This window comes from Theropithecus gelada, chromosome 19, assembly GCF_003255815.1.
Source record: "Theropithecus gelada isolate Dixy chromosome 19, Tgel_1.0, whole genome shotgun sequence".
NCBI lineage: Eukaryota > Metazoa > Chordata > Mammalia > Primates > Cercopithecidae > Theropithecus > Theropithecus gelada.
This window is the reverse complement of record NC_037687.1, coordinates 39697549-39713956: the sequence shown is the minus strand read 5'-3', so window position 1 is coordinate 39713956 and position 16408 is coordinate 39697549. Positions and strand designations below refer to the sequence as shown.

Sequence of the window (16408 nt, the reverse complement as noted above, 5' to 3'; positions counted from 1 at the left end):
TTTTCCCACAACGAAAATAAACAGATGAGATCTAGTCTCATCTTTACCTGCTCTCTCATTAGTTCTCCTCCAACCCCCGACCTTTCCTAGGCTGTCTCTTTTTATCAGATCCTGTTCTCTAAACAGGGAAAGGGCCCCAGATTCCATCCTGGGTCCCCTCCAATCTCTATGTTCCCTTTCCAGCTGGTATTACCAGGCCCTTGGCTTTTTTTTTTTTTTTTTTAAGATGGAGTCTCGTTCTTGTTGCCTAGGCTGGAGTGCAGCGGCACGATCTCAACTCATTGCAACCTCTGCCTCCCGGGTTCAAGCGATTCTCCTGCCTCAGCCTCCTGAGTAGCTGGGATTACAGGCATCTGCCACCACACCCGGTTAATTTTTGTATTTTTAGTAGAGATGGGGTTTCACCATCTTGGCCAGGCTGGTCTCGAACTCCTGACCTCGTGATCCACCTGCCTCGGCCTCCCAAAGTCCTGGGATGACAAGCATGAGCCACTACGCCCAACCAAGACCCTTGGCTTTGATTCCAGCTGTACCCTGCACACTGTCAGCAGCCATGAACCCCCAGTCCAAGTGTCCCCCTGAGCCCCAGTGTGGACCCTAAAAGGCACAATGTGGTCAGAACACAGCTGCCTCCTCCTTGACCTGCTCCTTCCTCCTGTCTCCCCTTCTCTGTTAACAGCTGTTCCCCCAGATGCTCGGGTCTAATATCTAGGCGGGCCCTGTGATTCTCATCTTCTCTGGCCCCAACTTCCAACACATCAGCACATCCCACAGCTCTTCCTCCAAAGCACACCCTAAGCAGCCCAAGCAGCCCTCCTCCCTGCTCCCACCGCCACGCCCTCGCGCAGCCGCCCTGGCTTCCTGCCCGGACTGCTGCAGTGGCAACCGCCCCAGCCCTCCCAGCCGTTCCTTCTCCTCACAGAAGCCAGAGCAATGATCCTAAACGAAACTCAGCTCAGCACACCCCAGCTCCAAATCCTCCCGATCCAGCGCTCCTGGGTCACTGTGCACATTCCTCCTCCTTGGTCACGACGTCCCCAGCCACCTAGCTCCTGCCCACCCACCTCTGCCTCGTGCTGGACGCAGGACCCGCCCTCACTCACAGCCATCAGCCTTCTTCCTGTTTGTTTTCCCACCTCAGCACCTCTGCCCCTGGCTGTCCGTCTGCCTGAAAGCTCTCCTCCTGAACTTCACGAAGTCACATTCCCAGCTCAGCCTCCATGTCACCTCTTCTGAAAGGCCTTCCTGTCCCCAACCCCTGAAGTGGCCCTGGCCACTTTCTCCCACTCCTCGGATTCCTTGGCCAGCACCACCACTTTACCTACACCCCATCCCTGGAGAGGCCCTGCTCACTGCCTGCTACCAGCTCCTAGGACAGGCCTGGCTCAGGGGCGCTGTGCAGCAGGGAGGGGTGAGCGACCAAACCAGTGGAAATTTGTGGTCTCACAAATGGAGCCCATCATTTGGAAAGATGCCAACAGGCAGAGTGGCAGAGGCAGGTGAAATTCATGGGGGGAGGGGACAGAGTGAACAAAGAACCACTACGGCTTATTGGGGGTGGGGGCGGCCTAACTGAATGGTGACCGTGGCCATTACTCCCCTCCACTCAGGGCTTGCAGCAGGGATATGGGCCACGTGTGTGCAGTAAGCCTGACCTTTAGAGAGACAGCCCAACCCTTTGCCAGCACCCCCAGCCCACACTGCGCATAGTGTGAAACAGTCCTGCAACTCACCCTGAAGGAGGGGGGGAAATGATTTGAAAGTCACAAAAATATATTAAAACAGCAGCTGTCTTCACTCTAGGCACTGGCCTCCCTTCTCAGTGCCCCTTGCCCACCACCCGCCATAGACTTTCAGAGACAAAGACGCCCAGGGCAGGAAAACGGATGCGCCTCGGCCGCAGCCCAGGGTCTGGAGAGGTCCCTCCAGCCTGGGAGTGGAGGGCGGCTAACAGTCTCAACAGGCTCGACGCCACCGCCGACGAGGGGGCCGCTGGGAGGCCGGAGGTACAGGAGGGTCGGGCAGGACGCAGCGGACAGTCGGGCCTTGCCACGGGGACAGAAAACAGAAGAGAAATGAACAGAGTGAAGACAGGGAGAGAGAGAAGTCACAGCAGAAGCGCAGAGGAGTGAGGGAGGTCAGTGGGGAGTGGGGGAAGGGAGGCCCTCCAGGTGACACCCACTCAGTTGAGGGGGACAGGGAGGGCTGATAAGCTGGGGTCTGAGGCAGCAGACCGTGCTCGGGGGAGGAAGGGGAATACAGGAGAGGAAGAGGCCCCCTGGCACTTGGGAGAGGTAGAAAAGTAGGTTCTGCCAAGGCCACAGCCAGAGAAGAAAGCAAAGAGGACATGAGAGAAGGGGACTCCTGGAGCGGGCCAGGCCAGCTGCGACGACCATCCCAGCCTAGGAGAAATGGGGTGATCCCCCGAATGCTCAGGCCTAGCTCTAGAGCCCGAGGGAGACAAGCTGTGTCATCCAGGAGCTGGTGGGAGGCGTGATGAAGCCAGGAGCCTGGGGCGGCCAGGGCAGATGCCCACGGGCTCTGCTGCCTGCACCCCGCCCACACGTGGGCTAGAAGGTCCTGCGGCCCAGTCTTTTGAACACGCTCACAGTGCCTGTGTGGTCCATCTGGGCACCAAGGCCCTCGCTGGAGCTGCTCCCCCGGGGCCCCACCAGAGTCCTCTTAATGGTGACCTTGACTTCAGCTGAGGACTTACTCTTGGTGCTGGTGACCTGGCTGTCCTGGGCCTCGGGCACAAGGGTAGCTGCGCCCAGTCTCTTGATGATGCTGACTTTAGACAAGGACTCCGGCTTCCTCTCAAGCCCGGACCGTGAGGAAAGCGCCAGGCGCCGCAGTGTCGGGGCAGCGGCCGTTGTCGCTGAGCTCGTGGCCTTGGCTTTGACAGTCAGTGCTGGCTGGGGACTGGCCTTGGCTGGGCCCCGTCCTAGCTTCTTCAGGACCCCAGCATACTGCAAGACAGAGCTGCTGCTGTCATTGTCGCTGTCCCAAGCCAGATCCTCGTCTGTTTCTGGGGTGGCCCCCAGGCGGCTGAAGACTCCTGTGGGCTGTGGAGGTCAGAGACAGGATGAATGAGTCACTGAGTCACTCAACACACATTCATGGAGAGCTGCTTCCTCTGTGCCTGGCCTCCTGGGACTCACAGTTGGGAGAAACACCCATCACTGACACCCCAGATAGTGGCGAGAGCCACGAAGTGGGGAGTCCAGGGGACTGGAGGAGCCCAGAGGAAGTACCTGACCTTCCTAGAAGTTCAGGGAGGGCTCCCTGAGAGAGGGCACATCTGAGCTGGAAGTGGGTCTAATAAAGAGGGAAGAGGACGGGAATGCCGCACAAAGGGAAAGTCATTTGCAAGGTCAGTAGGTGGGCATGAGTGGAGTGGAGAGATTAATCTGGTCATTCACTCCACAGATATTTTGAGTCCCAACTCTATATTGTACCTGGTCCTAGGCCGGCAGTGCTAGGGACACAGTGATGACCAAGACAGCCTCAGCTCTGCCCTCATGGGGCTCATAGTCCAGTGGGGAAGACAGGCTTGGCATCAGAAATGACACAAATAATTCTGCAAGAACAACAGTAACGCCTTCTAGATGGAGAAGGAGAGCTGGAGGGCAGAAGACAGGGGTGGCTCCTCATCAGTCCAGAGGAACTTTCCCTGAAGCACCAACTTTGAAGCCAGGCCCTCCAAGATGAATTAGCAAAAAAAAGAGCATATGCTTTGCCCTGAAGGCAGGAAGCATAATCCTATGTATTGAGCACTCACTATGTGCCCAGCTCTTCATAGGGCTGGAACTTCCAGCCACATGATCCCGAGTGTTCCCATCCTCCTCATGGTAAGATTCTTGGAAGTGAGCAAGCCAGAGTTGCTGCACCCTGTGGAGCAGCACAGGAAACACAGCTGGGGAGCTCTGCAATAGTTCACCAACAGGCACCGCACAGCCCAGCGCCATGCAGGGATGATCTTAACCCTGCAGCCGTTCTTGGAGGTGGGTCTATACAGATGAGGAGGCTGAAGTACAAAGGACCTAAGTGACATGGCCAAAGCCACGCAGTCAGGCCCCTGTAGGCTTCAGGGTGTACTCTGAACTACACACCATGCCTGGGGCCTGTGGAACTGCAGGCCGTGGCAGGAAGTGCAGGCTGCATCATGGGCACAGTGAAAAGCCTCTGCAGGCCTTCCAGTTGGGGGACAGGCCCTGTTCTGTGGGCCGCACACACTGCTGCTGTGGGGATAGGGGGCTGGGGTCCATGGTAGCTGTGCGAGACCGTTCAGGAGGCTATCGTCCTATCCGGACAGGGAGAGTGGCAGAGGAGGGAGAGAACAGTAGAGTCATCAGACCCACTGACAGACTGCAATGGGGAGGGCAGGCAGCCCTCAGATGGGGGCCCAGGAGAGGACTAACTTGGGGAAAGACGCTAAGACCAGTTGGGGACATGGTGGGTGGGAGGCATCCAGGAGTCACTGGACCCCCAGGGCTGGAAATTGGGAGAGAAGCCAGGGCAGAAGACAGATGGGAAAGCCACCAGTGCAAAGCCAGGAACTGAGGCTGGAAAGGAAGGTTAGACGGCCCTGGGCTGAGTGAGGTCGAGATGTGTTAAGAGTCAGGAGTACCGCTCAGGGAAAACAAGAGCTCGCATGCACAGGATCGCTCCCCCATCCCCACTCACTTTACTCCCCGTTGTGGTGTCTGCCTTGGTCTCGGCGCCGAGGCGGTCAAACACAGACGTCCTGTGGAGACCTGGGAGGGAAGTGAAGCCATCAGGGAGAGGCCCTGGTGGGCCAGGCCTAGGCTGAGCTCTGTACAGATACCAAGGCAGCCCAGACACCAGTAGCTCTGGGACAGGCAGGGCCAGACTGTGCTCAGTTGGATGTTATGTCTACACTGTTGGCTCACACTGACCTTAACCCAGCCCTATCTGGCTCGAGTCAAATGTGGGAAAGACCAGCTACAACTGGCAGATACCCTACACCTCAGCACTAGCTCATGAATTATGTGCACGGGAAGAGTTCTTAGTCCCTGCATGTTCCTTTCACTTCTTGGGGTCAGGGACCTCTGAGAGAATCCGATGAGCAGTAGTGCCTCCTCCCCTAAATTATAACCTAATAGCCATCAATAGAATGGTTAATAAATTATGGTATATAAATACTCTGGAAATAATAAACAACCATTAAAAAAAGAATGAAGATCTACCTACATTAATATGAGAAGATCTCAACAAAAAAGTTATAGAACATGGGCCAGGCGTGGCAAGGTGCACCTGCTATCCCTTTGGGAGGCTGAGGCAGGTGGATCACCTGAGCCCAGGAGTTTGAGAACAACCTGGGTAATATAGTGAGACCCCATCTCTAAATATATATATATGAACAAAAAAGTTATAGAACAGGCCAGGAGTGGTGGCTTATGTCTGTAATCCCAACACAGTGGGAGGCAGTGGTAGGCAGATCACATGAGACTAAGAGTTAGAAACCAGAATTTAAAAATTAGCTGGGCATGGTGACCCAAATCTATAGTCCCTGCTACTGGGGAGGTAAGATAGGAACCCAGGAGGTCGAGGCTGCGGTGAGCCGTGTTCGTACCACAGCACACCAGCCCAGGAAACAGAGCAAGACTCTGTCTCAAAAAAAAAAAGAAAAGAAAAGAAAAGAAAAGTTAAGTCCAGGCACAGTGGCTCACGCCTGTAATTCCAGCACTTTGGGAGGCGAAGGCAGGTGGATCACCCGAGGTCAGGAGTTTGAGACCAGCCTGGCCAACACGATGAAACCCCATCTCTACTAAAAATATAAAAATTAGCCAGACATGGTGGCACGCACCTGTAATCCCAGCTTCTTGGGAGATTGAGGCAGGAGAATCGCTTGAATCCAGGAAGCGGAAGTTGCAGTGAGCCGAGATTGTGCCACTGCACTCCAGCCTGGGTAACAGAGCAAGACTCCGTTTCAGAAAAAAAAAAAAAAGTTGTAAAACAATACTTACATTTTAAACACATACTATTTGTGTTTAAAAAAGAAAAACTAGGCTGAGTGCAGCGGCTCACACTTGTAATCCTAGCAATTTGGAAAGGTGAAGCAGGTAGATCTCTTGAACTCAGGAGTTCGAGACCAGACTGGGCAACATGGCAAAATCCCGTCTCTACAAAAAATACAAAAATTAGGCGGGCGTGGTGGCATGTGCCTGTAGTCCCAGCTACTCGGGAGGCTGAGGCAGGACTACTTGAACCTGGGAGGTCGAGGAGACTGGAGTGAGTCGACAAGGTGCCACTCAGCGTAACCCAGCCTGGGTGATGAAGTGAGACCCTGTCTCAAAAAAATAAAAACTAAAACTAAAAAACAAAAAACTGCCTATATATGTGTATATGTACGTACATAGATGCTGGTCTGGAAAGGTTAACAAGAGACGAGGATATGGGAGTGAGGGAAAAGAGTTTGTTTTTACTGAATATGTTTCTGCATCATCTGAAAGTGCTGGAGTTACAGGCGTGGGCCACTGTGCCCAGCCTTTCTAACAGAGACAGGGGCTCACCATGTGGCATGCTTGAACTCCTAGGCTCAAGCAATCTTCCCACCTCAGTCTCCCAAAGGGCTGGGATTCAGGTGTGCGTCATCACGCCCAGCCAAGAGATTATCTCTGTACTCCAAGTCACAAGGCCTAGCTTTGGACTGTATCTCCACTGGTCTCCTCTGGCTCATAGTAATGGTGCCACTTTGGGATAACTGCCCTTGGCCAAGCACAGCCACTCATTTTACAGCAGGCTATCACTCCATCCTTGCTCCTGCCCCTTAGGGAAGAGGTGCCAAGGAGACCAGCTACACTAACTGCAGGATCAGAGGGCAGAAGTGATGTGTTTCCCTCCTCTGTGGCCACCATCACTGTTCCCTTGGCCTGTGGCTCCTACATCCCCGTTAAAGCCTGCTTCTCAGCCACTGTAAGAGATGACGGGCCCTGTGTGATGCAGAGGGAGGGACATGGTCCCCACAGGGAAGTGTGCCGCTGATGGGCCAGTACCTTTTGCAGCCTGCTGCTGCTCCAGGATCTTACGGGTGCGGGGTGTGGTGCCTTTGGGCATGTTGATGACGTACTTCCCCTCCATCTCAGCAGTGACCCGGCGCCGCTTGGCAGGAACAGCCAGGCTCTCCTCCTCCTGGCAGGCCAGGGCTGCTGGGGGAATAAAGCAGGGGTATCAGCACTCTTTGAGACAAAGCGTTCTCTCAGGATGGACGCTGGACACTAGGTATCCTTTATCTCCACACATTCATGACTGGAATCCCTTATCTTCCCAACCACCCACATCACCACTGACCGAACCACTGAGAAACTCAGGTCTGCGCAACATGAGGTCACAGAAGGTGCTCAGAATCCCCAGGTCCCCAGGCTGTGGCAGGCCTCCCAGGCTTTCTGTGGCTCTGTCCCTGTTCCAAGCAGGTTCCTGGCCCAGCCCAGCCCACGTCCCCTCGGATGGGGAACCTGCTGGGTGGCGGAAAGGTTCTAGAGCTCCAAGCAGGCAGTGCTTTATGGCTGCACTCACTTTTCAACAAGCACTTGAGCTGTGTGTACATTTATGAGTGGTGAATTGTGCATAAATTACACTTCAATTTAAAAAATGAATCCCCTCAAACGTGTTAAGGGTTAAAAGAGCCAATTGCTCCCGGGCTCACCATCTTCTTCGCAATACTTTGTTATACTGATTTTAACTTTTTTTTTTTTTTTTTAAGACTGAGTTTTCGTTCTTGTTGCCCAGTCTGGAGTGCAATGGCACGATCTCAGCTCATTACAACCTCCACCTCCTAAGTTTGATTCTCCTGCCTCAGCCTCCCAAGTAGCTGGGATTACAGGCATGCACCACCACGCCCAGCTAATTTTTGTATTTTTGGTAGACATGGGGTTTCACCACATTGGTCAGGCTGCTCTCAAACTCCTGACCTCAGGTGATGCACCTGCCTTGGCCTTCCAAAGTTGGGGTACGGGGGTGGGCCCCCCCCCCCCGCCCTTTTTTTTTTTTTTTTTTTTTAATGTAGAGATAGGGTTTCGTTATCTTGTGCAGGTTAGTCTTGAGTTCCTGGGCTCAAGGGATCCTCCTGCCTCAGCCTCTCACAGTGCTGGGATTGCAGGCGTGAGCCACCACACCCAGCCTGATTTTAACTTTTTTGCTCATGGCACACAAATCAAAGGCCAGAAGAGGGTGAGGCATTTCCAAACCTGCAGGACAAAGGGGAGATTTTGTGATGGAGGTGCATGGGGCGTGATGGTAGTGCATGTCAGAAACATGAAGCGCCGTGGGCCTCAATTTCCACATTTGCCTTATGACACCATGAAGTCATTGCTGTGGGGATGGGTCCAGCAAAGGCATAAGAGCATGGTGGATGGAAAGGCCTGGGAGCCCAGGGACTGCAGGCCCATTCCCAGCTCTCAAGCTGAGACCTGGAGGAGGACAGAGGCCAACATAGAGCAGTCTGGGGAGGAAGAGTGCTCAGGCCAAGGGGTCACCAGGGGCAAAGGCCCTATGATGGGAAGGAGGCTGGAGGGGAGCAAGTGGGCATGCAAAGTGGGGCGATGCAAGAGCTAAATCCACATGACGCAGGGCCCTACAGACCGTGTGGGGAAGACGCCCTTTATTACTGGAATAATGGGGAGCCCCAGAGAATTACAGCCCAGGGGGTTACAGGATCAGACTGAAGGGTTTCAAGGATCCCTTGGCTGCTAAGAGGAGGCAAGAGGTTCTTTACCTTTGACCCAGGCATCAAGCACAGAGCTGGGTACAAGCTGGGGGCTTGGTGAACACTTGTTCAGAAATCCTGAACCCCTGAGTGAGAAGGCTATGCACACATGCCTCAACATACCAACTCAGGTGCTTCTGTCCATCCTCCTGGGTGGGGTATCGCCACCCCCCATGCTACAGATGTAGAAAGTGAGGCCCACAGATGTATGGCAACTTGACCAAGTTTACCGAGGTGATTCAGGTTCAAATGCTTTGTATACCTTGTGGCCTTCAAAGCACCTTACAATATTGGAAGCATGACCCCCAGCACCTCCTACCATCTGCCCGTGTTCCCTCACCAGTGGCCTTGGCACTCTTTGCTGCCATCTTGTTGGACACGGTGACCGAGATCTTGGAGGTGCTGGTGTCTGGGCGCCTGGGGGGTGTGCTGGGTGGGGAGTCATGGTTCAGGCTGTTGGTAATCATTCGGGAAGCAGCTGTGGGGAGAAAAGGAAAGTCCAGTGGGGTTGGGGCCTGGAAGACAGGCCTCAATCCAGCAGTCTCAGGGTCAGGATGGAGAAGGTGAGGCTTGGGGCTGAATGACGTCAGCAGGTGTCACCTGTGGCTGCACGGTCCTCGTGATGGGGATGCTTGGGGGCAGGGTGGGCTGCATCTCCCCAGGAACTAGCCCATCCCTCCCTACCCTGGGAGTCTTTCCTGAGGCTCTAGACCACACTAGTTCCCATCACACCTCACCCATCAGTCACCCAGCCTTGTGCTGAGTTCACTTCGCCCCCAGAGCTGCTTCAGCTATGCTGGTCTCCAGGATCTTCCTCACCCAGCAAGCAGGCGCCTCCTCAGGGACCCTGCTGTTCCTTCTGCCTGGCATGCAGTTCCCCGAGCACAGCAGGATTGCTGCGTCTCATCATTCAGACCTCCTCTCTGATGGCAACTCCTCAGAGAAAACTTCCCTGACCACCCCATTAAAAACAGCACCTCCTCAACCTCTATCACCCTTGCCCACTTTCATTTTCTTCACAGCCCTTACAACTGCTTGACATTAAACTCTATTTGTTTACTGGTAAACTCACTCACAAGAATGCAAGCTCCACGAGGAGGCCGTGTCTGTTTACTGCTGTATCCCAGTGCCTAAAGCGATTTCTGAGGACAGGCACAAGGGCGCATGCCTGTAATCCCTGTACGAGGAGGGTGGATCACTTGAACCCAGTTCAAGACCAGCCTGGGCAACATGGCAAAATTCCGTCTCTACCAAAAATACAAAAAAATTAGCCAGGCGCAGTGGCATGTGCCTGTAGTCCCAGCTACTCAGGAGGCTGAGGCAAGAGGATCACTTGAGCCCAGGAGGTCAAGGCTGCAGTGAGCTGTGATCGCACCACTGCACTCCAATCTGGGCAACAGAGAGAAACCCAGTCTCAAAAAAAGGAGGAAAAAAAAAGAAAGAAAGAAAACTACATTAAACCATCACAGACCATTTAACAAAACATGACCCCCAAGTACCCATCACCCAGGTCAGGCATCAGGATGTTGTTGGAACCCAGAAGTCCCAGGACAGATCCTTCCCTATCAGACCTCCTCCCTCTCTGCAGGAAGAAATTCTTGGTGGTTTTTTGTTGTTGTTGTTGTTGTTTGAGACGGAGTCTCACTCTGTGGCCCAAGCTGGAAGGCAGTGGCGCAATCTCAGCTCACTGCAAGCTCCACCTCCCGGGTTCACAGCACTCTCCTGCCTCAGTCTCCTGAATAGCTGGGACTACAGGCGCCCGCCACCACGCCCGGCTAATTTTTTGTATTTTTAGTAGAGATGGGGTTTCACTGTGTTAGCCAGGATGGTCTTGATCTTCCGACCTCGTGATCTGCCCGCCTCAGCCTCCCAAAGCGCTGGGATTATAGGCCTGAGCAACTGCACCGGCCAATTCTTGGTTTTCAGGCCTGTTCTTTCTCTTCTGTTAATGATATACCCCAGTGCTTCTTCAGACATCTCTCAGGTTGGATGGGAGGCTTTATGTCTAGTGGCTGCAAACTCTCTGGCTATGCAGAATCTGTCTTGTGAGAACCTCCATTCGCAACACTCTTTACCTAGCTGAGTGCAATAAGAGCAGGATTTTCTGCTATAAAAAGCAAGCTGTTAAGAGGGCCCTGCCTCTCGTGCTGTACCCAGAGGGAAATGTGCAGCTGAAAAGATGTCAGGAATGTGATGCTTTATTGTCATGACAGGCAAGCCCCATTTGGGTGGCAGTTAAGCAACCAACTCTGTCTTTACTCTGTTGCATTTGAGTTGCAGTCAGGATATCAGAGTACAAAGAACTGTTCTCTTCCCCCTCCTGACAGACACACATTCGATGTTCTAACGTGTGTAAAAGTGATCCTAGGGGCCGGGCGCGGTGGCTCAAGCCTGTAATCCCAGCACTTTGGGAGGCCGAGACGGGCGGATCACGAGGTCAGGAGATCGAGACCATCCTGGCGAACACCGTGAAACCCCGTCTCTACTAAAAAAAAAAATACAAAAAACTAGCCGGGCGAGGTGGCGGGTGCCTGTAGTCCCAGCTACTCGGGAGGCTGAGGCAGGAGAATGGCGTAAACCTGGGAGGCGGAGCTTGCAGTGAGCTGAGATCCGGCCACTGCACTCCAGCCCGGGCTACAGAGCGAGACTCCGTCTCAAAAAAAAAATAAAAAAAAAAAAAAAAGTGATCCTAGGAATGTTGTTTTTGGAGCACTTCCCACCCCTCTCCTTCTTTGCCTGTTTCCCCTTCTCATTTACTTATTTTATTTTCTCTCGTGTTTTTTTTTTTTTAGACGGAGTCTGGCTCTGTTGCCCCTGTCTGGAGTGCAGTGGCACGATCTCCGCTCACTGCAAGCTCCGCCTCCTGGGTTCACGCCATTCTCCTGTCTCAGCCTCCCGAGTAGCTGGGATTACAGGTGCCCGCCACCACGCCCGGCTAATTTTTTTGGTGTATTTTTAGTAGAGATGGGGTTTCACCATGTTAGCCAGGATTGTCTCCATCTCCCGACCTCGTGATCCACCCGCCTCGGCCTCCCAAAGTGCTAGGATTACAGGTGTGAGCCACCGCGCCCGGCCCTCTTTTTTTTTTTTTTTTTTTTGAGACAGGGAATCACTCCGTTGCCCAGGATGATGGAGTACAGTGTTGCCATCATAACTCACTGCAGCCTCAAAGTCCTGGGCTCAAGCAATCCTCCCACCTCAGCCTCCCAGGCCTCCCACAGCTAATTTACTAATTTTTTTAGAGACAGGGTCTCACTATGTTGCCCAGGCTGGTCTCAAATGCCTAGCTTCAAGTGATCTTCCCATCTGGGCCTCCCAAAGTGCTGGGATTAAAGGCATGGGCCACCATACCCAGTTGAAAATTTCACTTATAAAGATTTGAAAGACTGGTAAAACTAACGTGTGCTGTTAGCACAGGGTAGTGGGTACCCTGGAGACGATGTGGTGGCTGGGAGAGCGTACAGGAGGATTCTGGAAGGCTGGTCATGTTTCTGTTGCTGGATGTGAGTGCTGGCTACATGAGTGTCCCATCTGTGAAAGGTACCCACTGTACTATTATGATTGAACCCTTTTCTGAATGTATGTTATGGGGGAGCGTTGCAGAAACGAACCCTAATTTGCTCAGCCTCTTTACATCCACGTCTTTGGGTAAGCCCTGCCCACAATGACTCTGGACTTCTCCATGTAACTTGCTTTGGCCAACAGGACGAGAACAAATGTTGTGCAAGCAGTGGCTTAAGAGGTGCTTTGCACACTGGGGCTAGCCCTCTTTTGCTGCTTTTAGGAACCCTGCAACCACCACTGTGAACAAGCCCAGGCTAGCCAGCTAGATAATTATGGACACGTAGCCAAGTCACCCTCTGGGCCCAGATAACATCAGGACAACCATCAGATATGTGAATACGGCCATCAACCCGGCTTCAACCTAGCTGCCAGGTGACCATTAAAATCAGCTGAGCTGGCCTAGAGCAGAACTGACCAGACAATCCATAAAATCATGAGAAATAAACACTCATGTTTTAGCAAGGCATGGTGGCTTGTGTGTGTAATCCCAGCTATTCAGGAGTCTGAGGTGGGAGGATCACTTGAGTCCAGGACTTTGAGGCTACAGTGAGCTATGACTGCACCACTACACTCCAGCCTGGGCAACACAGTAAGATTCCCATCTCAAAAAATGAAAATACATGTCTGTGTTTTAAAGTAGTTTTGGGCGGCTTATTTATCAGCAAAGGGAAGCTAATGTGTATATTAAAATTTAAAAGTTTATTTTTAAAAAAGGTATCAGCCAGGTACGGTGGCTAACAGCTGTAAGCCCAACACTTTGAGGGGCCAAGCCAGGTGGATCACCTACGGTCAAGAGTTCAAGACCAGCCTGGTCAGCATGGCAAAATCTCGTTTCTACTAAAAATAACAAAAATTGGCTGGGCATGGTGACAGGCACCTGTAATGCCAGCAACTCAGGAGGCTGAGGCAGGAGAGTCGCTTGAACCCAGGAGGTGGAGGTTGTAGTAAGCCAAGATCACGCCATTGTACTCCAGCCTGAGCAACAAAAGGAAAACTCCATCTCAAAAAATATATATATATATGGTATCATACAGCTTTTAAAAACCAAAAATAGCCAGGTGCAGTGGCTCATGCCTGCACTTTGGGAGGCTGAGGCGGGTGGATCGTTTGAAATCAAGAGTTCAAGACTAGCCTGGCAAATGTGGCAAAACCCTGTCTCTACTACAAATATAAAAATTGGCTGGGCATGGTGGCACACACGTGTAATCCCAGATACTTGGGTGACTGAGGCACAAGAATCACTTGAACCTGGGAGGCAGAGTTTGCAGTGAGCTGAGGGTGCCATAGCACTCCAACGTAAGCAACACAGCAAGACTCTGTCTCAAGGGAAAAAAAAAAAGAGGTCAGGTACAGTGGTGGCTCACGTCTATAAGGCCAGCACTTTGGGAGGCTGAGGCGGGTGGATCACCTGAGGTGTTCAAGACCAGCCTGGCCAACAGGGTGAAATTCTGTCTCTACCAAAAATACAAAAATTAGCCGGGCGTGGTGGCAGATCCCAGCTACTCAGGATGCTGAGGGAGGAGAATCGCTTAAACCCGGGAGGCAGAGGTTGCAGTGAGTCAATGTCACGCCACTGTACTCCAGCCTGGGCAACAGAGTGAGACTCCATCTCAAAAAAAATAAAGAATAAAAAAATAAATACAGTCAATACTCATCATTCATAGATTCCATAATTGCAAATTTGCCTACTCATTCAAATGTATTTGTAACCCCAAAATCAATACAGGCAGTGCTTTCACTGTCATTCACAGACACGCGCAGGGAACACTTTGAGTTGCTCCAGACATATTCCAAATGAGGACAAAGAAGGCATTGTCACCCTCTTGTTTCAGGCCCCGCTCTATAAACAAGTATCCTTTGCCCAGTCTACTTGATGTCATGAATGTGAACCTTTTTCACATTTTTGTTGGTGATTTTTGCTGTTTAAAATAGCCCCCCGGACGGGAGCAGTGGCTTACGCCTATAATCCCAGCACTTTGGGAGGCCAAGGCAGGCAGATCACTTGAAGTCAGGGGTTCGAGACCAGCCTAGCCAACATGGTGAAACCCTGTCTCTACTAAAAATAAAATTAGCCAGGCATGGTGGCGGGCGCCTGTAATCCCGGTTACTAGAGAGACTGAGGCAAGACAATTGCTTGAACCCAGGAGGCGGAAGTTGCAGTGAGCCAAGATCATGCCACTGTACACCAGCCTGGGCAACAGACTCCAGCTCAATCAATCAATCAATCAATCAATAAAATGGCCCTCAAAAAATAGTGTTGAAGTGCTGTCTGGGTTCCTAAATGCAAGAAGGGTATGATGTACCCTGATCAAAAAAAATGTGTGTGTGAGATAAGCATCATGCAGGAATGAGTTACACTGTTGCTGGCTATAAGTTCCCGGTTACTGAAATCAACATTATATATTAACTACAGTGCCTTTAAAAGGAGACATACATAAAATAAAGCTATATATTTGACTACGGGCTTGCAGGAACCTAACCTAGTATTTCCCATAGGAGCAATGGATTCTCCACTGCTCTGTATTTCATCTAGGAGCTAAGAATTCACTAAGTGTACACGTTGACTTTACAGAACTTAACGACTACGGATGACAATTGACTGTGTGTATACCCATTCACTACCCAGTTTATTTTTTCCCCTAAGAGAAGAGTAAGAGTGCCTCCGATGGCTTTGTTTCTACCTTTGCAAATTACGGGTAGGGATGGGACAGCCAGACGTGTCCCCTTCACAGGGTAAAAGAATCAAGGAAAAGAGGCCTGAATAGTTAGGACTCACCACTAGTGCCACGGCGAATCTCGCCTGCAAGGGGACTGGGGCTGCAGGGCACTGACTCAGTGGCAGCTTTGCACATGTCCTATAAAAAAAGAACAGGCACTTGGGTCACCACAGAAGAATCATGCATGGACCTAGAGATCTAAGCAACACCATGAGGATCAATACCTGACTGCTAGAGAAGATTCTAACACATTTTACTCCTAACCATAAGAAAGCATCAGACACCTCCAAACTGAGGGACACTCTATAAAATATCTGACCAGTACACTGCAAAACTATCACAGTCATTGAAAAAAATAGGCCAGGTGTGGTGATTCACACCTGTAATCCCAGCACTTCGGGAGGCCAAAGTGGGTAGATCACCTGAGGTCAGGAGTTTAAGACCAGCCTGGCCAATAGTGAGACCCTTATCTCTAGAAAAATTAAAAAATTAGCCAAGTATGGTGTCACGCACCTGTAGTCCCAGCTATTCAGCGGCTAAGGTGGTAGGATCACTTGAGCCCAGGAGTTTGAGGCTGCAGTAAGCTGTGATTGTACCACTGCACTCTAGCCTGGGTGACAGATTGAGACCCCGTCTCAAAAATACATGAAAGATGGCCAGGTATGGCGGCTCACACCTGTAATCCCAGCCTTTTGGGAGGCCAGGGGAGGTGGATCACCTGAGGCCAGGAGTTCAAGACCAGCCTGGGCAACATGGCAAAACCCCATCTCTACTAAAATTACAAAAAATAGCTAGGCATGGTGGCGCATGCCTGTAATCCCAATCACTCGGGTGGCTGAGGTACGAGAATCTCTTGAACTTGGGAGGTGAAGGCTGCAGTGAGCCAAGACAGCACCACTACACTCCAGCCTAGGCAACAGGGTGGGATTCTGTCTCAATAAAATAAAATAAAATAAAGAGGCCAGGCGCAGGGGCACACGCCTATAATCCCAGGTACTCAGGAGGCTGAGGTGGGAGAATCACTTGAACCTGGGAGGCAGAGGTTGCAGTGAGCCAAGATCGTGCCACTGCACTCCAGCCTGGGCAATGGAGTGAGACCCTGTCTCAAAAATAAATAATAAACAAGTGAAGGAAGGGAGGGAGGGAGGAAGGGAGGAAGGGAGGAAGGGAGGGAGGGAGGGAGGGAGGAAGGGAGAAAAGAAGGAAGGGAGGAAGGAAGGGAGGAAGCAAGGAAGGAAGGGAGGAAGGAAGGGAGGGAGGGAGGGAGGGAAGGAAGGGAGGAAGGGAGGAAGGGAGGGAGGAAGGGAAGAAGGGAGGAAGGGAGGGAGGGAAGAAAGAAGGGAGGAAGGGAGAAAAGAAGGAAGGAAGGAAGGAAGGGAGGGAGGGAGGGAGGGAGGAA

General features: G+C 52.0%; 1 protein-coding gene across 4 annotated transcripts in view; it reads right to left on the bottom strand.

Moving 5' to 3' along the window:
- Window positions 1-224: 224 nt before the first annotated feature.
- Window positions 225-16408, bottom strand: part of C19H19orf47 (chromosome 19 C19orf47 homolog) — a 29714-nt gene continuing 13530 nt past the window's right edge. For 3 of the 4 annotated variants that reach the window (XM_025366447.1, XM_025366446.1, XM_025366445.1), the window contains exons 5-9: window positions 15069-15147; window positions 9069-9206; window positions 7020-7172; window positions 4687-4757; window positions 1756-3065 (exon numbers count right to left, since the gene is read on the bottom strand). In XM_025366447.1, coding sequence (XP_025222232.1) covers window positions 2571-3065; window positions 4687-4757; window positions 7020-7172; window positions 9069-9206; window positions 15069-15147 — 936 coding nt within the window. In that variant the 3' untranslated portion in view covers window positions 1756-2570. Of the gene's footprint in view, window positions 3066-4686; window positions 4758-7019; window positions 7173-9068; window positions 9207-15068; window positions 15148-16408 lie in introns of all 4 variants that reach the window. The other variant, XM_025366444.1, reaches the window with a different exon arrangement.